The sequence below is a fragment of the Coffea eugenioides genome, chromosome 2 (genome assembly GCF_003713205.1).
Source record: "Coffea eugenioides isolate CCC68of chromosome 2, Ceug_1.0, whole genome shotgun sequence".
Classification (NCBI taxonomy): Eukaryota; Viridiplantae; Streptophyta; class Magnoliopsida; order Gentianales; family Rubiaceae; genus Coffea; species Coffea eugenioides.
Window position 1 is genome coordinate 18,548,088 of NC_040036.1, and position 26,941 is coordinate 18,575,028.

Below are 26,941 nucleotides of genomic sequence, written 5' to 3' on the forward strand. Positions count from 1 at the left end.
GTAAAAAAAGTCATTGTTTTGTGCTGCATTTAAAGTTCATAGTGAAAAAGGTTGAAATGATTGCAAGTTATTAGTAGAAGATTGCAAGTTATTAAAAGGTTGAAATGATTAGGAAAATTGAGGGGGTATAAATGTAATTCAAGAATTTTCAAGCACTATATGGAAACATAAGCAATGCTTTAACAACATTAGCAAGTGTACATAAACATCAAAACTACCTACAAGTTATTTTTGATTTAGAAGCAAGTGTACATAAACATCAAAGCTGCATCTACACCCTCAAAACTATGATTGCGAGCAGCAAGAGTTTAGGTTTATATAAAGTTATTGTTTTGTGCTGCATTTAGAGTTCATAATGAAAACATTTAGCAGAAATTATGGCCTCGTCAAGCCATAGGAGGGAATTATGGAATTCACCCACATCTTTCAACAACAAAATATAACTTTTACTTGACACAAGATTCAGAACAACACACTGACATTTACTTCAACTCTTAATATTTTTCTATCACCTCTTCCTCATTGTATAAATTTATACATAACAACAGGACGCATGAAGTATAGGAATTTAGCTTTATTTACAACTCAAAAATCTACTAATCAAGCAAGGTAGTTTATAATGTATCGTAGATAACATACTAATTTTCTTGAAACTGGTTAACAAGAACATTTTGTAATAGTAGGCTAAGATGAAAAGGAAATTCGTACCCTGATTTATACTTTAAATCACCTTCACTCCCCAACAGATGAACAACATCTTCACTTTGTTTCCATTTTCTTCTTCTTTTTCGTTTGTTTTTTTCTTCTTCTCTATTTCTTCCCTTCTAATTATATGGCTACAATATCAGAGACTTGTTCCTTCATCCTTGTCAAATCCAATCATTCACAAAAATAGCGCCAAATTTCTTCATCAATTGGCACCTTTCTGTAATTGAGTTTTAATCAGGTTAATTAGACATCAAAATTATGTTATTCTAGTTAAATGTAATTAACTAATTTGGATGCATTTGTTCCCCAATTTTACATTATTCATTAGTCCTAGTTTCATAGAACAGTGTGATAATTTCAACTATCATGATGCAAGTAAAGGGTCCTAAATCACTGGCAAGAGACGTGAAATTTTTAAAACCTCGAGTAGTGTTACTAGAAAGCTCAACGGAGGTTTGTGAAATTATCTCATTTATTTACGTCTATATTACTCAGTATCAAAAGTCCCAACGCTTTCATTCTCATCTCACCTAACAACAAAGGGAATTATTCCAAAGTATATGAATGTGTTTAAAATTTAGGGATAATTTCAGAAACCTCCCTTGAGGTTTATGACATTTACACTGACCTCCCCTGTGGTTTGAACAATTACACTGACCTCCCCTGAGGTTACTAATCTTTTGCAAATTTAGTCCAAATGATTAAAATATTGTTTTAGGGAGTGAAATTAGAATTTTGTATCAAATTTGCCCTTTGTACTACATGTCCAATGAATGACAAAGTACTACAAATCAATTAATAATTAATAAATTTTAAGGAGTATAGTTTATAGGCAAATACGCATTACTTATTTAAAGTACCGACTCTTTACGAAAATTTTACTTTCAAACATTTAATTTAATACAAATATTTACGCTCAAATACAGATTTGTATTTACTTTCAAATATTTAATTTTTGTTAAATACAAAATCTACCAATCTCTCTTCGGTAAAAATATTAATATAACACTTTTTGAATTTTAGTTCCAAACATTTATGTATTTAACATAAATTAAATGATTAAGAATAAAATGTCCATAAAGAGCCAATACTTTACTCATGTAATGGATGAAAGCCATAAAGAATTAATACTTTATGAGCCTTTTTTTAAAAAAAATATTTAATTTATATTAAATAAATAACCTATCGATTTCCTTTTTGCAAGAATATTACTGTAACATATTTTGAATTTCAAATATTTACGCTCAAATACAGATTAGTATTTGCTTTCAAATATTTAATTTTTGTTAAATACAAAACCTACCAATCTTTCTTTCGTAAAAATATTAATATAACACCTTTTCAATTTTAGTTACAAATATTTATGTATTTAACATAAATTAAATGATTCAGAATAAAATGTCCATAAAGAGCCAATACTTTACTCATGTAATGGATGAAAGCCATAAAGAATTAATACTTTATGGGCCATTTTTTTAAAAAAAAAATATTTAATTTATATTAAATAAATAACCTACCAATTTCCTTTTTGCAAGAATATTACTGTAACATTTTTGGAATTTTACTTACAAATATTGATATATTTATCATAAATTAAATGTTTGAAAATAAAATACCCGTAAAGAGCCGGTACTTTAAATAGGTAATGTGTATTTGCCTATAAACTATACTCCTTAAAGTTTATTAATTATTAATTAATTTGTAGTACTTTGTCATTCATTGGACATGTAGTACAAATGACAAATTTGGTACAAAATTCTAATTTCACTCCCTAAAATAATAGTTTAATCGTTTGGACTAAATTTGCAAAGGATTAGTAACCTCAGGGGGGTCAGTGTAATTGTTCAAACCACAGGGGAGGTCAGTGTAAATGTCATAAACCTCAGGGGAGGTTTCTGAAATTATCCCTAAAATTTATGTCTGATGTAAAAGCTGTCAAAGTGGTGGTACTTCCTTCACTTGATTGCATTACTCGATTTGGCTTGTAATTTCGAAGTAAATCACTTGGTACACCAATTAAATCAATTCTCCCTCTCTCTCTTGGGGGTTCTGTTCTGAGCAAATGATTGTTTTGTTATTCAACATGATTCAATGTTCAAGCGCGTTCATCACCTTCGCCCAGCAAAGCTGACGCGTGACCATTGTCATTCGCTACTTTTCTTCTTCATCCCTGTAGGATGGTTCTGACTTTTGAGCGATGCACCCCAAAATGACTAGTTCAGGGTATTAATATATGACCCTTGTAACTTCAAGACTTCCACTGTCAACTACTGAAAATATCTATGGCATTGGTGATTGGTTAGAGGTTGGTGCCAAACTGCCAATAGGAGCATGGGATTGATTGACCACAAGTTCCTAAAATTGGTAAGCTCGGGGCAAAACTGCTGAGGTATGCCAAGGGGATTGATCTCGACCTTTTGGGATATACGATTTGGTCCTCCAATTGAATGCACAAGCTTGCCTCCATGGTAGGGAGGTGAAGTGAGCTATCTCATCATTGCCAGTAAAATATCGGAGTTAGGACCAGTTCATTGAATCGATCGGCTAATCCCGAGAGACACAATGTCGTTCAGCATCCGGTTTTGTATAATAGTAAGGCTTCAACATCCTAAGCTGTAGTTCTTCAATTTTTTTTTTTTATAATTTTTCCCGTGATATAAACTTAAGCCCTCTTCAATAACCTAATTCAGCATTTTAATTTAATGGATTCAGATCTTAATATGTTCAAACGCGTTTTATAACAAAAACTTAATTATCTGAATTAATTAATTGATACTGAATTTTCTAGACAAAACTTGTTTCCAAATATAAGTGATAAGATATTCATTGATTACTGAATGTGATATACACTCAAATGTATTTAATTTAATATTTAACAATTCAATAACTTGATGGATTCAAATTTCAGATTTCAGTTTTATCAAATGCATCCTTAGTCTCACAAAAAATCCTGAGCATAATGTGAGATTAGGGGTGCCAAAATGGATGATTCAGATGGAGTATAATTGAATAATGGATATTATTGGATCAACCTATTTATACCAATTTAAATAAATGGGTCCACTTATACCCATTTAATAAATGGGTATGTGCATACTCAATTACCCATTTATAAATCATTTAAAATTTTACTCTTTTTTTTCATATGTTGTTTGATAAAAATAATAGTATTTTATTGTTATTAGATGGTAAGAAATCCAAATTTATTTGCTTAACATTCACTAAAAGTTGAGATTAAATGTATAATTATTTTTAAATACATATAAATAGATAAGTCGAATCAAACCACTATCTACCGATTAAATGTGTTTAATTAGATATACCCCTTTAGATCCATTCAAAATGAATGTGTCGATTATTGGTGAGAGCGAGTTTGGACATATCAACTAGGGATGGCAACGGGGCGGGGTTGGGGCGGGGGACCCCTCCCCCGTCCCCCGCCCCGTTGCCTATTAGTTTCCCCCCCCCGTCCCCCGCCCCGTCCCCCGCCTCCTGCTCCCCCCGCCCCCGCCCCGCCTTGCCCCGCTTCCCCCGCGGGGGCACCCGCGGGGTTAATAAAATTTTATTATATAATTTTATTATAATTAAATTTTAATAAATAATCAAGTACTAAAATATCAACACATCACCAAATTATTATTCATTGTAATTTTACAATTGAAACTCATAAAAACAATCAAACATAAGTTATTTGAATACAATCCAATATGATGAAATAAATATAACTAAAATAGTCAAGTTTTCACTTTTAGTACAAATGCAATCACTAATTCATTATTGTGTTTGTGCTTTTTTTTGAGAAAAAAGTGTTATTCTATTAAGTGTAATTAGAAATTTAGTATAAATGTATTAGTAAATTTAGTATAACTAATTAATAAATTCTATTAGTAGACATGTAGAATTATTCATATAATTGATAATATCAATTATATTACATAAACTAATATACATTATATAATACATCTAACTAATAATATCATTATCATAAGTTTATAACTAATTAACTTACATATTATATATAATTATATATATATTTATTTTTTGTTTTGCGGGGGGCGGGGCGGGGGATGGGGCGGGGGTATACTCCCCCGCCCCCCGCCCCGTTTCTAAGCGGGGGGAAAAAATTCCCCCCCGCCCCCGCCCCACCCCCCGCCCCGAGAGCCCCCCGCGGGCACCCGCCCCCATTGCCATCCCTAATATCAACGCAACTAGGTTGCGATTGAGATCTTTAGGTGAGACTGATACGGCTGTGAGATAAGTCCAAGGAAAATCCCACTGATTATCATCATTCCCAAGTTGGATTGAGCCCTAATAACAAAGAAACATCTACAAAATATACAGCACAAAGTGAGAGGCTTACTATTTGTTATTAACACACAGTGATCACTTTTTTTTTAAATTTTCAAGTGTGGCATTAATAGACAGCGGTTAATGTCTGAGTTTCCTTTTGTGCCATTAGTTGTAAGGTTATAATGGTCCCAAAAAAGACTCAAAGGAAATCCTAAAATTTAATCCAGTTATCAAAACATTGAGCGTGATTTAAGACACTCTATTAGTATTCCTATTCTGGATTTCTGTAGCCAGGTTGCCCTCCTCATGGGTCATCCCTTTTAAACTTCAAGTACCTCTATGGGCAGTATGGATTTTCCTTCATTAAGCGAAAAAAAAAGGGAAAAAAAAATAAAACCTCTCCTAAAGATGCACGGTTTGGACAGCGTTGTCAGCCTGATTGGAACTTCTTCAGTGGAATTGGACTTATCGGCCGACACCATTCCTCCCATTTATTGTTTGGGTTGGAAGACATGGACCATTATATCACAATTGCTTGTTGTTAGGGGGAAGTTAAATACCGGTTACTTGGTTCATGTACATCGAATGGGCGCCTAAGTATAAACTCATGTGGAGGTTATACTGGGCCCAAGCCCAGCCCTAAGTGTTCTTCCCCTCCAAAGGCCACATAACCAATGGGCGGAAAGAGATCTAGGGTTTTAAATAGGGGTTATGAATGAACTGGTGTCGCATTATCTTTCTCTTAGATTGATTGTTGAAGAAAAAGAGCAGAGATCGATTTGCAAAGATGTTTCCAGGAATGTTTATTAAGAAACCAGACAAAGCAGAGGCTTTGAAGCAGCTCAAGTCCCACGTCGCCATGTTCGGAGCTTGGGTCGTTGTCATTCGAATAACCCCTTACGTCCTCCACTACTTCTCCGGTGATAGGGATGAGCTGAGCCTCGATTTTTAATTTCTCGTCTCTTTTGTCTCAGGTATTTTACGGTTTCATCTGAATTTGAAGTTGTAAATATAGTTCTTCTTGTGGGCTGGCTCCCCCCCTCCCCCCCCCCCCCCTTTTCTTCCCCAACAAACACTCAAAAAAATTAAAATCTGGTCTGATTTCAGAGCAATTTGCCAATAATTTATGGTTGGTTAATTGCCTTTTTGGGTATTAGGGATGCCAGTTTTCTGTAGCAACGAGATGTGGATTCTATTCGTTGAGATTTCCTTTTGCTAAAATTATTCAAACTTTCGGGGTGGGTGAAATTTTGTGATTGGCATTGTGAGCATGTAATGTGATGTGTAAGCTGTCGTTTCATAATCCTAAGAAGTTGAATCGGTCATCTCGTGTTGAGAGAACATTTACCTGTGTCTTTACAGCGTTTGATTTATCTCTGAAATTGGTTCCAATCGCGAAGAGTAGGCCATGATTATTTTCGTCAATACATTTTTGGGGCGGTACTATGTTTCTCGTATTGGTCAAGGGTGTACAGAGTTTGATTGCCAGACTGGCTTTGAAAGAAAACAGGGTGCTCAAAAGTTGATACTGAGATTATAGGTTAAGCATTTGCCCTAGATTAGTACTTCTGATAGTCATTCTGTCTTGGTTAATTATATCGAATTTGAAGGCCTTGTTTGGCAAGCAAGTTTTTGGCCAAGTTTGACTGCCACAAGTTTTTTAACAACTTTAATTATAATAACCTCAAAAAATTTTTTAACTATACACTACAAAATATTCAAAAATTTACCCATTTAAAAAAAATTTTTTACAACTTCTACAGTAAAGTTTTAGACAAACACATAAAAAATTCACTTGCCAAACGGGGCTTTTAGTTGTAGGAATACTTCTTGTTATAAACACCTGTTAGTTTCTTCTCTTGGTAGGAGTATCAAAATGGACCAGGAATTTAATCAGTTAGAACATCATACAACATAGTGATTGCAGATTGCTCCCATGAGTTTTCCTTTTGTCAGATCATACATCCCATTATTGGAACAAAATTTGTTTCCTATTGTGTCATTGGACTATCAGGATGCCGTTAAGCTCCCTGAACATGGCATAATTTTGTTCCAAGGGTAACACAAACCCTCTCTCTCCCCCTCCCACAATGTCCTAAATATGCATCAGGTAGTATTTGTAGTACGCTCTTTGGCTAACTGTTTAAGTGGAAAACATTGTTGGTTTGTCCCTGGCAAATTTCTGTTGCTAATCAGTTCCTTGAGCTGTTATATCTAAATTTTCCTGATCTTCCTGTTAATGTAATTTGATCTACTTCTCTGGGGTTTAGCTTGAAACTTTCCTACGTGTGCTGGTATTGATAATCAATTGTTTTGTGCTCTGCAGTTGATCTCAGAGTGGAGAATTGCCGAGTGAAGAGCAGCCCTTGGTTTTTATGCAATTTTCTTTATTAACTTCCCTAGATCAATTGTCTTCTGGACTTCAAATTAAGAATTATGAGCTTAGCACATACTCTGGTGTACTAGTTATATGATAGAAAATTTGATGATGCTTTTCTGGTTCACTTTTATAGTATAGTAAATATGCATTGAGATTGAGGTGCTCTTTTGGTTTTGTTGCTTTTGGAGATTGTTTCACGTAGTTTTTCAAGGGTATCATCTAAAACTGAGGGCTGGACAGGGGGGCAGGCAGTTGGCTTTGGTTGCTACCCGTGTCGATCCTGGTTTGTTTGGATAGTTTGTTGTTTGCACAAACTTATTTGATTGCATCATCATAAACACATTTTTCAATTACCATTTTTTCTCACGTACATAACATCAGAAAAGTGTTAACAGTATTTTCTTTTCAAAAAATGATCCCAAATAATCCCTATCTAAACACATAAAGCACGTGGGATTGAATGTAATATTCTTTTCTTTAATTAAATTGGTTACAAGTGGCTGGCTTAGACCTTCAAGTTTATTGAATGTTCATTCAGTCATTCATGTCGTAGTTGACTTGAATTTGTGGTGTTCCTGGCATCGTATGTTAGTGGTGAAAGTGACGTACTGCCCTGCTTCTGCAGCATGTCGTTTTTAGAATTTTGTTTCGAACCTCTTTGGTATATTCAATGAAGGGAAGAACAATCAAAGTGATTTTTTTTTTAAACTTTTGAATATTCAAATTGAAAATGGATTATTACAGTTAAAACATTTGTTTGAGACGCTATGCGTACGAAGTAAGAAAAAAGTAATTGGGAAATGGTTTTGGAGGTTATTTCAAAAATTTTTCCAGTCGAGTCTCTCGAATGCAAGCGTATTAAGCGATTTGCCTTCTTTTGAAGTGGCAGTAGATTTACTGCCCTAGTCAGCTGATGCCAAACTTTTTGGTTTAGTCTTTCGGCAATTGAGAATTTGAATAGCTAGAGGCAAAAGACTGCCGTAACGATACAAAAACACTGTTGTGAAATTGGACAGTTCACACAAACACCAAACTATGAAATTCTTTGCTGCAACTGAAAATGCAAATTGCAATAAAGAATTTGAAGCAGCAGGAAACTAAGGATAATTGCTATATGACGATACACCATATGATATGATGGATGTTTTCGAAGAACTCGTCCCAAAAACGAAGAACTTCCGTGAAGCTTTACGTGTGTATATGGGCGGGGGGGAAATTTTTTTTCTTTTCACAAGAGTAATTATATGTTCCCTCCTGCATTTGTAAACTGCCCCTTCCCGTTTGCAATGTCGGCAGAGAGAGAGAGAGCCAAGAAGAGCAACTTTCGCTGGTCCACAAATCCAGATACAGTTCATTCATTCTTGTGTATTTATACACATCTTTCGTACAATTTTTGAAGGAAAAAAAAAATCTCTTAGTACAAAAAACACCTACTACTAGTAGTTGAAAGTGAAAAGAAAAAAAAGGACGAAACTCCTGACAAGAGGGTGAGGAAATCCAAGAGTCAAATCATACAGAAACAGGGCGTTGGCTCGTCCGTTGGAAAAACATTTTCACTCACCAAAATTGACTTTAAGAAGAAACAGACACTTCACTTGATTAATCTAAACTCCACCTGAGATGAGAAGTAATAAGTCAGAAACTCCTCCTCCTAACTACTACTAATAGTTTAAGCTACCTTTTCCTTGCGTCAAAGAGGAGTTCTCTGGAGAGAGAGAGAGGGAGCCGAAAAACGGCAGAAGAAGAACTGGAGACATAGACGACAAGTAGTTTCATCCCTCGCATCGCTGGTCGCACAACAGTCTCACAACCCACGGACTCCTCCTTCATACACACTATCCTTTCCCCAAAAGCAGCGTACATCTCGAAACTCAGAAATCAGAAAGGGCAACATACTGTGAAGCAGATTCCTCAAGGTCTATGCATGTGATTGATTCCCATACTGCTGCACATCACAACTAAAAATTATCTATCGGAGTTTGATGATGATTTCGCCCAGGCAAAGATTCAAAATTGAATACCCAAGTCACAAGAATGAAGAGCCTGGGAAAGAGGGGAGGTCCCCAACATGATCTATATTCTTCACTGACAGTATCATCATCTCTGTCATCATTTTAAGCTCGCAACTGGGATTTCTATCCCACTCCATGCAACTGCAGCAGCACCAGCAACATCCATTTTTCATCGTATGGCCATACAAGACGTTCCAGGGTCCATGGGGACCAGCGCCAGCTTTATTTTGAGATTGGGCCAGGCTATCTTTTCCTCTGCTTCTCTTCTCTCCATGTCTTTGGGAGTCGACTTTTACAGCTATACTGCCTTTTGGTAATTCCTCCTCCATGTTAGTTCTGGTTGAGGCTTGATTCTTTCGAGCTGCTATATGATATCTTCTATCTTTGTATGCTTTCTTTTCCTCGCCTGTTCTGGATTTCAAAGGGGAACCAAAAAATAAAATTCATACCCATCAAGAAGTGAACGTTACCTACAAATGAGGAGAACTGTGAAAGGAGAGGGATGGCCCGGGGGGGGGGGGGGGGGAGGGAAGGCTGGGGGTGGTTGAGAAAAGAAAGAAGCATTCATCAAGACATCAATCAAGAATAACAGTGTAATGGGGCCAGGATTAAAAACGATGCTTGCAGAAATGGTTTTAATGGAATTAGCAACATAATACAACCACAACCGCATCATATTATTCTTTTTCTTTTTCTGCATTTCTTCCTGTGACTTCCATCCTCTCTGCTAAAAGCAATATGTTCCTCCTAATTGCATGTGAAATTCCAGTTTCTTGGTAACAGTCATGGGTCTGGTCATTCCGTGGAGCTTCACTCTAGCTCTGCTGGATGGATACTCCATACTGGTCCAATGCCCTGTTAAGCAGCTGGGGATATTGCTGGTCATTGTTATAGGTGATTGGGTATGATCTGCTCCTAGCATATTCAAAAACATTAAAATGATATATGGCGGTGGTTGTGACAGAGCTAATCCTAGTATCGTATGAACAGGTTCTATCAATCCTCACATTAGCAGCAGCTAGCTCTACAGCCGGTATCGTGGATCTCTTGCTCCAGGCCGATGAGTCTTTCTGTCCTCCCCAGTATTGCAGTAGATATCTGATCTCTGCCTTGTTGGCCTTCTTATCTTGGATCTTCTCTCTAGCATCTTCACTTTTTAATCTTTGGCTACTTCCCTCTCTATGATTTGTATAGCTGGTCCTACCATCAGACATCAACAATTACTGTCTGCAGTAGCATTTGCTACTACTTTTTCTTCCTTGCTATTTTTATATCTTACAAGTAGAGGATTCTGACAAAGTTGACAGTATGTACAGACAAAGCTTCAAGTAAAAGTCATACGACAACTTAAGGCGTTTGATCTTTATTTGATTCATTTGTGCAAGTACAGAAGCATTACTAATGGGTTGAAAGGCCAGACTATGACCAGAATGAACAGTAGAATTTTGCGTTTGTTCTGAAATAAACTTCATTTTATCCTACTGAAATGTATTTCATTTTACCCCACAAAATGTATTACATTTTGTCTCTGCCAACATTATCCCCGTACATGAGGAAATTGATTAAATGATTTTGCAGTACAAAATGATCAACAAGAGTAATAAACTGACCAAATTGACAGAATCTTTTAGTAGGCAAAGTACAACATCCATGGTTCTGATAGGTCTCTTGGTTTGACATTATGCCACCTGCAACCAGAAAATAAGGTCAAATTTAGAAATTAAAAAAAAAAGGTTGACAGAAGCACATATCAACTGAAAACAAAAGGAATAAAGCATAAAATGAACTATTTTAGCATTTATAAGATACTTAATAATTACTTCAAGACTGATAAAAACTGTATCGCTTACCCAGAGCATCATCGTTGCTACATCCACAAGAACAAGTGCATGAAAACTCATTTTCATTCCAAGACTTAATAAATGTGTTTAACCTGTGCAAAACCAATGATCTGTAAAGACATGTTTCAGAGTCGGTAATGGTCTGCAAAACCAACTGACGGATACCAATGCAGTGGCAATCTGTTCTCTCTATTAAGATGACCCATGTAAAAGTCCAGAAAGGAAAATGGTTTGAGGGGCATTTTAGCTCATGTCCCTTCCCAGATTTTAACTCTATTGCTAAGCTTGGCAGCATCCACATTACAGCATCGTGAAATACAAAAACCACAAAGACAAGATCATTATCACACAGCAACAGTGAAGCCAACGTTTTGTCTTCAATAGCAAAAGAAGAAAACATTCAGCTAGTTGCATAGCAATGGCATGTACCCAATTACATTTTGAAATGAAATTAGAATGCTATTCACCATAACCAAATTGATCAAACTATGTAGTTCAGGAAAATGATATCACCTCTACCAAATTGCAGCCCGTATATTCAGACAAAACAGTTCCAGCAAGTTTCCATTACTGCAGTGCATCACTGCAGTGCACAACCAAAATGTGTGTTCCTGTGCTTGAATTCTGATGTTACTTCAAATCCAGCAAATAATACAAACGAACAAATAGGAAGCACAATCTTCATCTAGCCATTCTGAGTAGGGATTAAAATTGTTAACATTTCTACCCTCAACCTTCGTGCCATCTCCTCATTTCCTTGTTTGGCATATCCATCAATGAAAGCACCATAGATCTCTTCATCTAGTTCATGACCATTGCCAATCATCTCTGCCTGAAGCTTCAGAGCTTCTTCCATGCTCCCCACCTGGCACAAGCTCTTAATTAGATACTCAAAGCTCTTCCTTTGAGGGAAGATATTAGGATTCTTTATTGCCATTGTCATTATCTCCAAGGCATCAGAAACCTTGCTACTATCACAAAGTGCCTTTATCATTGCATCAACTGTTGTACCATCAGGCCTAAAGCCCTTCCTACACATATCCTTGTACAACAGGATCGCTGTATCAGCATCCCCAATCTTACAGTACCCGCTTATAAGATGCTCAAATGTAACACAAGTACTCTCGAAGCCACCCAAAGACATTACTCTAAACTTCTCCTCTGCTCTGCCAACCTCTCCAATCTCACAAAACCCACCAATTATAGTATTATATGCCATAATATCATGCTGAAGACCCTCAACCCCCATTTCATCCCACACCCTCTCAGCATCCTTCATTCTTCCATTCTCGCAATATGCTGCCATCAGCACACTATAACTAAATGCATTTGGCACACAATTCATTCCTGCCATTTCCCTCCATATCTCCTCCACCTTTTCCACTAAGCCATCTCTCAAAAACCCAACCATAAGAACATTAAACGTATTCGAGTTGGGACCGGAAACTTTTAACCTTTTACCATTTTCATTCACATTTTTTTCACTAGAACAAAAAATTTCCTTGTACAAATCGTAACCAGCAAAACAGCCCCTACTTTTCGAAACTAACTCAATTAAAGAATTACAAGTGCTGATATTTGGACATATCTTCTTGGACCTTAACATTCTGACTATTTCAGTGGCCTGCTCGATTCTTTTAGACTCTATGCAGGCTTTGACTAATAAATCAAATACAAATGGAGCTGAGTTACAAATCCTATAAGTTCTGATCAAAGTTTGGAAAATTGGAGGTGGGCTTGATAGAGAGGGGTCAGGGAATTTACGAATGGCGGATTGGATTAATTCTTGAGCTTGTGCTTTGAGGTGTGATCGAGAGAGGATGTGAATAATGGTAGCGTGGGAGAAGAGAGAATGACAACAGAGCGAGTGACGGACTGTGAAGAGGAAGAAGTTGTGGGCAAGGTGAGGATTGTTACGGAGTTGGAGGGCTATTTGCGTAAACTGAGATGGAGTGAGGGCTTCGTTGCTTGAGGTAAGAAGAGAGCGGAGGTAAGACCACCGGGATTTTGAGCGGTGGTGCTTCAGGATAGAGATGGCCGTTGAGACAAGATTTTGATCGCATGGTGGCGAAGGACCTGGAGAAGATGAAGAAGGAGAAGAGCTGCTGAAGGAATTTTGTTTGATAAATGAAGATTTAACAAGGGTAGGAGTTTGGAAATGGCGAAAGAAAGCGCCAGATGCAAACTGCAGCTCATTGGGGAATTTCATCGAACAGTTTGCTGTCAAAGTTTCATTTGCGGGAAGAGAAATTCGGAACCGATATGCTTTAGAATGGTTTTGGAGGCCGGTCAAGGCAAAGATTCATCGGCGTTGGTTTTGGAATCTGGATTTGGCGGTATCAGTGGCTGGACCATTAGGCCCATCTCTTAAAAAAGTGAAGTGTTTAACAAAGATTGGTCAGGTTGTCCATTGGGAACCATGGGCCAGATTTTTGACAAGTTTCAAACCCGCCGAGCGAAAAGATCTCTTGGCCCAGTCCAATAATGATACATGACGTACTTTGACGGTCATATGAAGACAATATGTATATGTAAAAAAAAAAAATTAAAAATCATAATCAAATTGGCGACAAGAGGGAAATCAGGATGAGTAAAATCCCGCCTCATTGGCGAACTAAATACACTCAAATAGGTGTAGAATTCGAGTTCCACCAGTGATATGAGTGCTATATTCATGAATAATATTCATGATCTTGAAAGGCTGCTTTGACCTGAAAATTAGAATTGGAACAACTAAACTTTTTTTTTCTTCTTAAATTCACATGAACATATTTACCAAGAAGTCGCACTCCTTCCTTCCTTCTTCCATCCTAGAAAAAAAATTTACAAGAAAAATTAACAGATGCATCAGAAATGCATCATTTGATTCTCGTTATATTTATTTGAAAATAAGATGCCAAGTGCATCCAACCAAAAAATGAAAATAAGATGCAAATGCCAATTGGGCTGAGCTTTAGCCTTTTTTTTTTTTCGACATTATGGACATCCAAGTTTTCATCTGACTAATTCCATAGCGCCCAGACAGAGCGGATTTGACCGATATCTAAAACAGTAACAACTGGAATTCAAACTAAAAATCTTAAAAAAAAGATTCTGAGCGAAAACCAGTCGAGCTACCCAGCACGGGCAGTTGAGCTTTAGCCTGCCTTGCAACAAATTGAACAAGTGCTGTCTTGTATCAAGCTCGCTACCTGAATGAAGCATGTGATGGGGCGCCACGGGTCCATAAAGGCAAATTGAATTATTTAAAGTTGACCAGCTGATCAAGGATTGTGATGCTCAAGAATCACAATAATTCAATTTCCCTTTCTTCCTGCTCATGAAAAGAAAGCAATGTATATATAGGAGATCAGAAAGATGTCATTAAGAAATGGTAATCATGCATGTCTAGCCTGTAGCATTAAAGAGTGCACAAAGAATCCAACCCAGCGATGAGAGAAGAAGAACTGGCGAAGGGAACACAGAACCAGATTCATTTTGTGCTTTTATTCGATTGTGCAAGTACCAAGTTTCAAATTGGTAATGGATATCATCACCTTCACTTGTTTAAATATTCCAGATGTTTCTTTGTACCAAAAGAGACAAAAGAAAAAGCAGATGAAGAAAAGATAAAAAGAAACCCCCTGACATTATCTAGACAATAATTTTGTTTGATGCACATTTTTCCAACATCTAGTATTCGAGAACAAAGTGTGAGATACGCTACCATCCCTTATTTATGCCCCCCTAGTCCAACGGAAAGCAAAATATTTCACTCGCAATCTAGAATTTATTAAAACTTTTGAGTTTGAATTCTTAAGGGAGCAAGTAAAGAATTACTATTGATCCTCTTTACGGAGGAAAAAACGAGGGGTTGCTTCAATAAACTGACACTTCCTTAACGTATTTGAGACTGAAGAAGAAAGCAAATGATTTAGTTTGGGGTTTATATTCCGTGTAAGCATAAATCCTTTGGACTCAGTCGCAAAGCTAAAGCAAACATCCGTACTGTTTGTTGCCAAGAATCAGTTATCCGTTTCCATATGAGCATAGTCTAAGGCCTTGATGGCCACACAAGCATGACAAGTAGGATAACAAGAAATTGATGCCCAATTCAGGAAGATGCCAAAAGATGTAGCTTGCAATTAAGCTAAGTGGACATCCAAAAGTGAAATGTATTCCTTAAGCAAAATTACCTCAAGGAATCAGTTCCTGCATATCAGCTTTCACTCCAAGAAACAAAGTAATCTAATGCTCCTACGGCACTTTAAAGCACATTCTTGGTGATGTCAATTGCGTCTGTAATTTCAAGGGTGCCAAGTTCTTATTCGCTCCTCCTGTGCTCCTTGAGATATCACCGGAGCATCAAATAAGAATCTAAAAGTTATGTTCCTGCCCTAATTAATACAGTGATAAAAGCGCAACGGATCTTCTGTCCCATACCATGTGCCACTCTCTGTTCCATTTTTTATTATTTTTATTTTATTTTATTTTTAGTGTAAGCGAGAGGACTCGAACCCGAGACTTCTTGCTTACACTCCCTCCCCCGTACCACCCAACCCAATCCTCCCCCTCTGTTGCACTTTTTATTATATTGCTATTTCTCTTTCATAAACACATTAGAATTTGAATATCTAATAATCTTGTCGCTTTGACAAGTGAGGATTTCCTAAATATACATTAGAATTTGGTCAGTCAAGGTGTCTACTCAACTTTGAGACCCAAAAAAAAAAAAAAAAGAAAGAAGAAAAACACATAAAGGGGTAAAAAAAAGGGGGATCTCATATTCTTTGATGCCAAATACAATAACTACTAGTATTTTTACTCAAATTATATAAGTTCTTCAGATATCTTTTGTGGGTTTTTTCCCATCAATATTCAAATCCACAGTTCAACAAATTGGGATACCATATAAAGTGAAAATTCCTATTCCCAAGTGGGGCATTAGCCAAAGTCCCTTATGTTTGTCCTCTTAATTCCCTTGACGTTAAGATTCTCGTCTTCTACACTCAATTATCACCATGATCGCCACCATCTCCACGCATAATTCCTCAGTTGCTTCATCTTCAAGCCACCGGTAACCTTAATTAGTTAAAAAAAAAAAAACCCAAAACTTAGAAGTCCAATGGATCTAGATTTAATTAACTAAAGCCTAAAGTGCCAAGAATCACCTTTTTCTATATAAGTTTCAAACACCTAAGTTCTTTTGAGTTTCAACAAGTGCCTCTAGGAAAGGAAAAAAAAAAAAAAAAAAGCTACAATGAGATACAACGAAATTCCTCACTTCAGCCACCCTCAACACAAGCTGAAATTCGAGTACACAGAAGTCCCATTCAAGTGCGACGGCTGCAAAGAAGTGGGCATCGGGTCACGCTACAAATGCAGCATCTGCGACTACGATCTTCACATGCACTGCGCTCTTCCCTCCTCCTCCATCACTCATCCCTTCTACACCAAATGCTCCTTCCAGTTCCTCCCTCGACCCCCCGGCAACATCCCCCGCTACTGCAACGCCTGCGAGAAGGACGTGACGGGCTTCGTCTACCACTGCAAGTCCTGCGGCTTCGATCTCCACCCCTGCTGCGCCAAGCTCCCCATGGTGCTTGACGACGGTGAAGTTAAGCTATACCTGTACAGGAAGGTTGGTGCCTCGTGCCACCGGTGCGGGAGGAAAGGGAGGAGCTGGAGCTACCGATCCACCTGCAAGAAGTATAATCTGCACGTTGCGTGCGTGAAGGAGATGCTGGTGGAAAGTTGGCATGAAATATATTTTGGGGCAAGAAATGGGACTAGGAAATTGGAGACTAGGATTCCCAGCCTGAGAGGTACATTGCAGAGTTACCACCGCAGAAGCAAAGGTAAGGTGCAGAAATGTTGCGAGATTGCTGGTTTGGCTTTGCAGTTTGTTATCTCGGCCGTTCTTGGGGATCCTACCACTCTGATTGCGGGGGTTGTTGGTTCACTTATATCAAAATAGGATGAAAACTTTAATTGTTACCGTTTGCTTACTCAGTGAGTGAACTGCTGATATTGTCTGGTTTTACGTCAGATCGCAGGTCACGTCGTTCGATGAAGATCACAGGTATTCTTCTGATTAATATTGCCAAATTAATATCACCAGATTCAAGTTTAATAATAAGAGGAATATCATGCAGCTGTAACTTGATTTGCTGGTTCTTAATTTTCTAACGATCGTATTCTGTCGCTGTAATGAAGCTTAAGAATGAATGTGAATATTGGACTCCATGTTACCACCACAAACTTCCATTTCTCCGGTTTGATATCCTTGTTGATGATGCCAGTAGTGTTATTCCTCTTCCTCGTACCCCTTTCGATCTTCGACATCCGGTTACAATCTGGTCGACGGATTAAACGTTTTAGACCTTGGGATCAATAATGGATTATAATTCGCACTCCTCGAAGATTTTGAACCTCTCACAATAACTCATCTCAAAAAAAAAAAAAAGGACTCTAGGTAGTTATAGAATGAAAATGTGCCTTCCCAAGTTTTTGTTTTTGTTTTTTTTCAAGATTAACACATTTGTCCCTTTCCAAATGCTCTCGTCCAATATTCCTTGATTGCTTCACTAAGAATCTACAAAATATATATGGAGGTTAAAGCATCAAAGGCATAACATCTTCTTGGGATCTTAATTTGCGAAATTGCAAAATTTACCTCGAGCGTGAAAAGAATTTTATCAGCATCAAATGGGAAAAAAAGAAAAGAAAGGTCTGAAAAAATTGCAAGTTAGTCCAAAAACAACGAACAAGTCGGCCGCACCTGTCCCAATGATTTGTAACAAGAGTTCAATTGGCTGCAACTGTACGTGCATGTACGAGCATCACAATACTTAATTACTAAAGAGCCCCCAAGAAAAGTTAGAATTCAAAACATCTACGTCATAGAATCTCAATTTTAGCTACGAGGCCTCGTGTCAATTGTCTTCAATCAATTTTCTTTCACAATGCGCGCATCTCTTATTTCTTAAATCTTTTTGGCTGCACCTAAAATTGTCAAGCGATAATTGAAGTATAAAATAGAAGGAATTTAATACCCAGCACTTGATCTCGGCTAGAAGGCGTACAATTAATGCTTGAAATTTCAATCCATCTTATATTTTTATTCTAGTCCATTCTTGGCACTGATCGATGATCATCAGCGTAAGCAAACAGTTTCTCCCTGGATCGCTATATGAATCTAATTTTGTCTATAAAAGCAACACGAATTCACACTCTACATCTAATCTTTGCGCGAAAACTTTCACAAGCAGATGATTAGAAAACAAAAGAATAAAACCCAAAAAAAAAAAAAAAAAACGCTCGAATTCAACGTCGGATCAGAATATATTCGTCAAAAATTTCCAGCTCTAAGTCAATTATAAAACTATTATTGAGCTGATATGTTGATAGTTGACCACAATTTAGCCCTGCTGAAAACGATCTGTCAAGAAACACGACGGACGCGAAAAACTAAGTGAAAGTTCAGACGTACAGGAAATACAAAGTAGATAACATCTTCTCCTCCTACCATTTCTCTATGAGATCGATGATTAAATTCTACCAGGTGTGAATTGTGAAATATATCTCGAGGCTCCAAGCAAAACGCGTGCCTAAGAATTCCTTCCTTCTCCAGGTTCGCTCTACAATCTTGAATAAATCAACGCCCATAAATCCACGACAACGAAAACATCTCATTCTCAAACATTCTCGCACAAACAAAAAAACGCACGTATGTATATACGTATTATATGCATTGAATCGTAACACCTACATAGCTTGCTATTGCATCGATCAATATACTACTTTGCCAGAGCACATACTTCGGAGATGGGAAATTGTACCTCATATGGGAGGACGGGGTCCATGAGGACGGCCAAACTGATTCTGCTAGATGGTAAACTCGAAGAATTCTCCTGTCCTATGAAGGTCTCGAATTTGCCAAAGAGAAATCCTGATTTCTTCATATGCAACGCTGACGAAATGGAATTTGATGGCCTAGTTTCAGCTGTAAACGGGGATGAGGAGCTGCAGCCGGGGCAGCTTTACTTTGAGCTGCCCTTGATATTTTTGACGCACCGGCTTCAAGCCGAGGATATGGCTTCTCTGGCTGTTAAAGCGAGCGTGGCTCTGAGTATGAGAAGCGAACAGCAAATGAACAAGTATTGTTATAGACCTAGAAGGGTTGCTGTTGAGGATCCGCTAGCGTTCTTCCATGAAGAAAATGTGAAGGTGAGGTCAACAACGACTCCCCAGGCTGATTACTGCGATTTGAGGTTGGTAAAGAGGAGAGGACCACCGGCTGTAGACGGAGCAGGCAAATCGAAAGTGAGCAAGTTTGCTGCAACGTTGAGTGTGATACTTGAAGCGGAAGAGTAATAAGGACTCCCAGGCCAGGACTCTGAAAAAACACTGGAGAGATAAGCTGGTTCCGGTTTTTGGTCTCTTGTAATAATCTGTTATGCCCATTTTCTCTAGCAGCTGCTAGTTATCTTTTTGTGCTAGTCCTTTTTCTCAAAGTAGTTTTGAAGCTCTGTTCTTTGAAAAAGGTCAGGCTTCACGCACATCTTCATGAAAGCTAATCTTGTGAATTGCATATGGAATTTTGTATTTATACTTCAATTGCACTCCTGATTCGGGACCTGGACAACAGTTGCTGCTCTTAATGGTTGTCGTGACATCGGTGTAGACAAAATAAGATTAGAAACGTTCAAAAAATCCTAAACAATCTGTGAACCTCTTTTTCAGAATCACTAACAACACTGTACATGGAACACAAAATGCTCCAATTTAGTGTACCTTGAAAACACTTAAAATAGAATTCTAAAGTTTGAATATCATGAAAAAAATATATATATATACCAAAGGAGCACCTAAAAATTTTCTACTTTTTGTGTACTATTATTTTAATTTCATCATGTTTGGGATACCTAACTTCATTTTATGAATTTTATAGCAATATTTCAAATGTTGAGTATCTTTTCAGCTTCTTTGGTTTTGTCTCTCACGCTATTTCAAATTTCCTACCAAATAATTCTTCTTTTTTTTTTTGGCAATCTTTGCTTAGAATAAGCATTATTTTCTTATCAGATGGTGTTGAAAAAAATTAGTCTAGGGCTTGTTTCGTATGTCTGAATAGATATTCAGAATAAATGCTGCAAATCAACCAATATAGATGGCAGTATCATAATGATTAATTGTAGTGCTTGTTCTTCCGATCCTCTTTTAATGGTTTAATTTAAAAGTGATTATACATGGGGATGTAATAGGTAAATGCAGAGAAATGCTAATCGGATCATTAGTTGGATTGTTTTAATAGTTAATTATGGATTAGATTGCAAGATCCTAGAAACAAATGCAATACTATAGTCTTCTGTTTGATCGTAACCCAATTCATAGAAATAAATGCCAAAAGTGTAATGCCACCAAAAAAAAAAAAAAGAAAAAGATTTTCGACCCAAACATATAGTTTTTAAATTATACATTAATACCATAAAAATTTTGATGTCCTATACCTAATTTCATTTTTGACTGAAAATTAAAGAAAAAAAAAACGACTCTTTAGCGACTGCAAATCTTTAGCGACCTATTAGCATGTGGCATTTAACGAAATGCCCAGTATACACTCTAAGACCGTGCAATTGAAATTTATTTTGGGCCTAGTGGGCTCGTGCTATACTTGGACTTGGGACGGAACACTACATTTCTTCGCTTGAATCAAAACACAATAAAACTATAAAAGTACTACTGAATCACAAGAATAAAAGCACAATTCAATTCAGAAAGTGGTTTCTTGACTCAAGCAAAGTTAAAAGTGAAAAACTTTCTCACACATCCAGGGCCCAGGAAAACATAATTCCCATTCATTCTCGGTACACTCTCGGCTAAATAGGTTCTTCTGGGTTGTAGATGGCATACTCTATCCATTATATCTGTTCATTTTTTCTGTTTAATAAAAAATTATATAGTTCCACTTATTAATACTGTTGACGTGGCAAATAACATTGAATGCATATTTAAGGGGTGTTTAGTAATTGGGTTTCAAATTCAATTTTAGTATAGACAACCTACTTTTGAATAAACATGACTGCACGTAATTGCGATTTTGACAAATTCAAGGATTTCGTCCTCAAATGCTTGCCTAATCCCGTCTGAACTTCAAGAAACGGTTCTCTTTGTCAAGCAGCCACGGGAAACTTTCACATCATACCCGGTACACGTATTTGTCTGTAATTTTCTCTTCTTTTCAAGAATTTTCGCATCCTATTACTACAACTTCCTAGTTCGCATGATTTTCTTGACCCTTTGTTGGTCCTGACAACTGGCCCGGCCCGTATTCCATTTCTAGTTTCTGATTTCTCTTGGAGTCTCAAGATCCAAACCCACCTGCCCGTCCCCATGTGGCCAGTTGTGAAACCAATTTGCAACTTTTCTTTCTTTCTATATCAAAGGATTTCTGCTCGTCGAACATAGCAATAATTAATTTTTGACACGGTCATTTCCCGGTCAATTAGGAACTTTAAAGTGGCCAAAAAGGGAAAAGAGAAAGGTATGTTGCTTGTGCGGATGAAGCTAATCATGCCATAAAAATATCAATCCTGGTGCAGGTTCTCTGAATCTATATCAGTCCGGCCAGATTGGTTTAGTTGAGCTCCTGATTCACGAGACTTGCCCTGGAAAACATTCGATCCATGACGAAAGTGGATGCTCTTGTTGCAGACCCTAGTGTATTGATTCGAATTAAGGCAACTGGGCAAGACGATTGAACAAAAATAATTAACTTGATCTAATCCGGGTATGTACTTTTCTTTCCAAGTTATGATATTACCGCCCATAATTAATCCGAGAATATATCGTATCCGCTCTCCCAAAATCAATTCAGCGGTCAAATTATCTTAATTCCCAAGTTTTGGCTTCAACGAAATACCTGTCGAAATCACCGGTATATCTGACTATATTGAATCTGGACAAAAAGTAGTAGTAGTAGTATCAAAAGTAGAGTGATTGCTTCTCTCGGAGAAAAAAGAACGATGCATGAAATGAAATGTGAAACGATCGCCGCAGGTCCCCATAATGGCCCAAGCTTTTGTTTCTCAAAACTGTAGGCTGTAACTATGAATATTTCGCGCATGAGCAATGAGACTCCCTTGAATCTGGAACTTGGGAGGCTGCTAGGAAGGAAAGATTATGGATCGGCGTCAGTCTTACGTCCCATAAAAGGGCAAATGAACTGCTAGTATTTATCGTCGAGAAATTGAATTTTATATGCTACATTCAGATAGAGAGTGACATGGGAACCCCAATTTTGACATGACCGGTATTATTGAGGAGAAGTCTTGCCAAGATCTTGAGCGTGTCTGGGCAGTAGATCATTATATATTTTTTTAAATGAAATATTGTATCATTTTTTTGATTTGATATATATGATATAAAAATGTACTGATAAATTTGATGAATAATCTACTACCGATCACCTTTTTATCTTCTCAATCACCTTTTTATCTCACATACGTCACATCACAAAAAGTGGTACCGTAATTATCTCAAATAAACTCCTATCCAAACAAAAAGTTAAAATTTGATTCACCACATTATGTCAAACCGAATAAAGAGAAGTCCAGTGCACAAGTCCGACAAATGGCATATCAGAAAGATTTGGATTGCAATTTTCTCTCTAAAATTTTTTTATATATATTTTTTAATATATTTTGAATTATTTTTTTTACCTTACATACATCAAATTACTGTAATATACTTTTTCTGCAAAAACCTCCAAAAAAAAATTGCAATTCAGATGGGCTACACTTGCCAAATACTACTAGTAAATATACATAAATTCGCTAGAGAATACTAGTTGCAGAACCATATCATGCCGTCATGGTGGCGATAGAGATGATTTCAGTAAATTCAAAATGATTTTTATATGTATATATATAAATCTCAAATTTCGAGATCTCTTGCTACATACTTGTATCACAAACCATTTGCCGGTGGATGCTCTTTAACTTTACTATTCTAGTCATAGCTCAACTTGCCAGCTATTATCCATCCAAACATGAAATTTTTTGTTTATGGTGGTGAAATAGTGCAGTAACAAAATCGGTCCACCAATTGACTTTTTTTTTTTTGTCAGCAAAAATATATTTATATAACTTACTCTATCCTAATCTAGGGGGAGGGAGAGCCTGAAGACGCTGTGGTAGGAGCTAGTGGGTATACAGATCTAACTAGATCAAGAGAGTGTTATGACACAATTCTTAAATTTTTTTTTCGCTGTAGGTGATATTTGAGTCCTCACCTACAACCCAACCTCTCTGGTGGCCACTGAGCCATTGGCCCAGTGGTTCGGTCCACCAATTGACTGACGAGATTTTAATAAGCAGACACGGAAAAAGTGATAGTAGGATCGAGCATCGACGGCCCCTCCCTCCACCAGCGTCAAACCTCGTGCAAATGCCACTACATACAAACTGGAGGATTGGATCGCTTAACCAACTCGTCAATCAAACAAACCCCAAACCTTTGAAAACAAAAAATGCTGGGGATGTTGTACTACTACTAGTCTTCTGTAGTTGTTGTTGCGTAATGATACTAGCAAACCGTTTTTTAGGCTCTTCACAAATTTTTTGAATTTTTTTTAGGCCAAATTATATATATATATATATATATATATATATATTGGAGGCAAGATAGCACATAATAGGCGAATGCCAGAAGCATTTTTTTTTTAGGTGTCTAAATATGACTGGCATCATCCTTCGCCTAGCATCTGTTTTAATTCCATGTTCATTTTTTCCCCCACAAAGTGCCACACTAATTTTTTTAAAAATAAACTATTCCAAAAATGCACTTTTTAAAGTTAGTTTTATTCAACCTTGGGGGACTTCTCTATAAATTTGCGACCAGAACCTCAGAAAATTGCATCGCCCCATCATTTTTCGATCGATCGCTCCCTCTCTCTCTCTCTCTCTCTCTCTCTCTAAAATTCCATTCTGGAAGGAATTTGACACATCCCTCAAACCATATACTATATGATCATGGGACTGTGTGTTTCTTCTCGCATCACAAGACAAGGCGGAATACAGGTGAATTTGCCCACAGCAGCTCAGGTAATTCACTGGAATGGGAGGCTGCAAGAACTTTGGCAGCCCACAATAGCAGCGGAAATCCTATCCCACAACCCCAATTTCTTCCTTTCGAGCTCGGAAACCATGCATGTCAATGCAGTCCCTGGCCCAGTGGCTAAAGATGAGCAATTGCAACCGGGCCAACTTTACTTCCTCCTGCCAATTCCAATGCTTCGACTACCTCTCTCTCTACAAGATCTCTGTGTACTAGCCGTCAAGGCCAGCAAAGCGCTCAGCGATCCGGACATGGGGCGCGCTACATTGCAAACATCGGTAATTTTACAGGATGAAAACAGCGCAGCAATCGGATTTTTCGCCGCGACTATGGAACAGGGTCCTGTCAGAAGTTGCCAACAGAGCTATGATGGTGCAGTTGGAATGGTTTCTCGAGTCACATTCTATAGAAATTGTAAGGAACAGAGGAGTTGCTTTTCATGAATTAAAAAGGCTGTTAACTGCATCAGCAAAAGAGATTCTTTCTTTCTTGACCTTTTTTATTATATCTATTGTACTACTTGCGAATTACTAATTAACTGAAAAGTTCTCAACCAATTACTAGTAAGTAGTTTTTCATGGAAAGTCCTGACCGTAAGAGAAGTAGTAGCAGACTGCATCTGTCTGTTTAACCAGAAGGTAAAAGCGTCGCATCACATGGCGGCGTATTATCGTTCTTGATCTAAAATGCTCAGAGAACTCTCCCCCAATCCGATGACATGCCTATTCTTTTTCCCATTCATTCCCTTTCAGTTTCAGGATCAGTCGTGGGCAGGATAGCCCATTCATTTGCTTATTGGGATTGGACTTGGTTCCGTGCTAGGAACAGAGCAAGCTAGGAAGAATCTAAACTACAGTGAGTTGACTCGGACGAGTGGTGATCATGGTTCAAAGTCACAGTTGCGATCGTGACCTGAATCATTCCACATCGATCTTGGTATATCGGTCGAGTTCTCGACGAGACATAAATTTTTAAAATATTTAATATTATAAAAATTATAATAAACAAAAATAATAAAAAATTAACAAAAATAATAAAAATTCAAGTTGACTCGAGATGACTAGAAGTAACTCGATCGTTTCTATCCGTTTTGAAGACGTCTCGGCCGAATTCTCGAAGATCCATTATCTCAAAATCATTTCATTCCGATATCAGAATGGAAAGCTCCATTACGGTGACAACTCAACTGAATTCCTGACAATCTATTATCTCAGAATCATCTCATCTCGGTATTGGAACGAAAAGCTCCTTCGTCTCGATCTCGGCCGAGTATTTGAACCATGGACCGGTGATTATTTGTTGTCAAGTGCTCATTACGCAATGATCAGTTTAATTAAAAATCCACAAAGGATTTCCTCTAACTCTAAGCATACTAAACCCCATTAAATTATTAACAACTTTGATTAAGCTGCTTGTTTCCTGGAGGCTGGCGTTTGCTCTTTTACGATGCCTGACCTGCATACGTCGTTCATTCTTTAATACTAGGGATAATTTCACAAACCTCCCCTGAGGTTTTTTACAATTTCACTTGGCTCTCTTCAGATTTAAAAAATTACTCTAACCTCCCTTGGTGTGATAATATGACTATAATGCTCTTCACTTAATAGATAATTCACAATATGATGTAAAGGTTAAATAAATCCAAGAAAAAGAAAAAGAAAAAGAAACCCTATCTCTTCTATGCTCCACCAACAGCCATTTTTTCTTTCTTACTTTCTCTTACTCTTGTAAATAACGATTTTTTTTTCCTTTCTCTTATTGTTTCTTTGCCTTTCCTTTCCTCTTACTTTTTCTCTATATCCACATCTCTATTTATCTTAGTGATGACTTACCATAGCATAACTATCTCTGTTTACTTGATGAATATGGCACTATTTTACTTGTAGGAGCAGATTTCATTGTCAACTAAAGAAAAATAAATATGTTTGTAGTGATGATAAAGAAATAAATAATGCAATTGATAATTAAGAAGCATGGAAGATAAGGGATTAATGAAAAAATTGTTGGGTTGATTATTATCCTGAAAACTTGTATAGGATGTTAATAAATGCATTTGATTTTCTTTACTTGATTAATATTGTTGGTTCTAGTTTTGTTATGTATGGCTTTACTCTGTTTTACAATGTTAATAAATATTTCTGTGGAGGTCGGAGTATTATTCTACTGGTGGTGATAGGTCAGATAATTATTTGTTTTGCGACAGTGCTAGGTATTGAATTGAAGTTTAGAGTGTGAGTTTAGCTGTTGGTTATCAAGAGAGAATTTATTTTTCAAAAACATTTTAGCTGGGAAGATATTACAAAACAGATATTGGGATTTTTGGAGCTGCTAAAATTCTTGAACTATTCAAACTATTTGTTTAATAGGTTTGTCGCATGTTTGGAAATAATTAGATTTGACATTGGAGTTTAAAGTGTTTGCTTTGTGGTGGTGTTGTTGCAAATTTGGAAGAAAGTGTTGAGAAAACTAGTTTTCTTTTGTTTTTTATAGAACAAGGGTAATTTAGGGTATTTGAAGAAAAATCTAGGTTGATGGACCTATTTTGTTACCTAAATAGTAAAAGCAAAGGAGCAAGGTATGATTTCTAAAAATTGAGGGGAGCTCTCTGTCTG

The 26,941-nt window shown here is 37.1% G+C and overlaps 6 protein-coding genes across 7 annotated transcripts; 5 read left to right on the forward strand and 1 right to left on the reverse strand.

The window, feature by feature from the left end:
• Positions 1–5,679: 5,679 nt before the first annotated feature.
• On the forward strand, positions 5,680–7,543 carry LOC113762080 (mitochondrial import receptor subunit TOM6 homolog). The gene is made up of 2 exons (XM_027305334.1): positions 5,680–5,972; positions 7,325–7,543. The coding sequence occupies exon 1, from the start codon at positions 5,786–5,788 to the stop codon at positions 5,948–5,950; it is 165 nt and encodes a 54-aa protein (XP_027161135.1). The 5' UTR covers positions 5,680–5,785; the 3' UTR covers positions 5,951–5,972; positions 7,325–7,543.
• Positions 7,544–8,717: 1,174 nt separating this feature from the next.
• On the forward strand, positions 8,718–10,871 carry LOC113757631 (CASP-like protein 5C1). The gene is made up of 3 exons (XM_027300785.1): positions 8,718–9,703; positions 10,160–10,292; positions 10,381–10,871. The coding sequence occupies exons 1-3, from the start codon at positions 9,567–9,569 to the stop codon at positions 10,573–10,575; spliced, it is 465 nt and encodes a 154-aa protein (XP_027156586.1). The 5' UTR covers positions 8,718–9,566; the 3' UTR covers positions 10,576–10,871.
• On the reverse strand, positions 10,505–13,536 carry LOC113757610 (pentatricopeptide repeat-containing protein At2g15980-like). 2 transcript variants are annotated; one of them, XM_027300774.1, is made up of 3 exons: positions 11,745–13,536; positions 11,001–11,078; positions 10,505–10,590 (listed from the first exon to the last, which is right to left on the reverse strand). In XM_027300774.1, the coding sequence occupies exon 1, from the start codon at positions 13,438–13,440 to the stop codon at positions 11,917–11,919; it is 1,524 nt and encodes a 507-aa protein (XP_027156575.1). In that variant the 5' UTR covers positions 13,441–13,536; the 3' UTR covers positions 10,505–10,590; positions 11,001–11,078; positions 11,745–11,916. The 2 variants fall into 2 exon arrangements, with proteins under 2 accessions (XP_027156575.1, XP_027156578.1); XM_027300777.1 differs by lacking the exons at positions 10,505–10,590; positions 11,001–11,078 and adding an exon at positions 11,271–11,341.
• Positions 13,537–16,443: 2,907 nt separating this feature from the next.
• On the forward strand, positions 16,444–17,207 carry LOC113762973. The gene has a single exon (XM_027306639.1). It carries the CDS (start codon positions 16,471–16,473, stop codon positions 17,185–17,187), a length of 717 nt encoding a protein of 238 aa, XP_027162440.1. The 5' UTR covers positions 16,444–16,470; the 3' UTR covers positions 17,188–17,207.
• Positions 17,208–19,037: 1,830 nt separating this feature from the next.
• Positions 19,038–19,586, forward strand: LOC113758651. The gene has a single exon (XM_027301423.1). The coding sequence runs from the start codon at positions 19,038–19,040 to the stop codon at positions 19,584–19,586; it is 549 nt and encodes a 182-aa protein (XP_027157224.1).
• A 4,658-nt stretch (positions 19,587–24,244) lies between these two features.
• Positions 24,245–24,772, forward strand: LOC113758659. Its single transcript, XM_027301430.1, has one exon. The coding sequence runs from the start codon at positions 24,245–24,247 to the stop codon at positions 24,770–24,772; it is 528 nt and encodes a 175-aa protein (XP_027157231.1).
• The last annotated feature ends 2,169 nt before the right edge of the window (positions 24,773–26,941 follow it).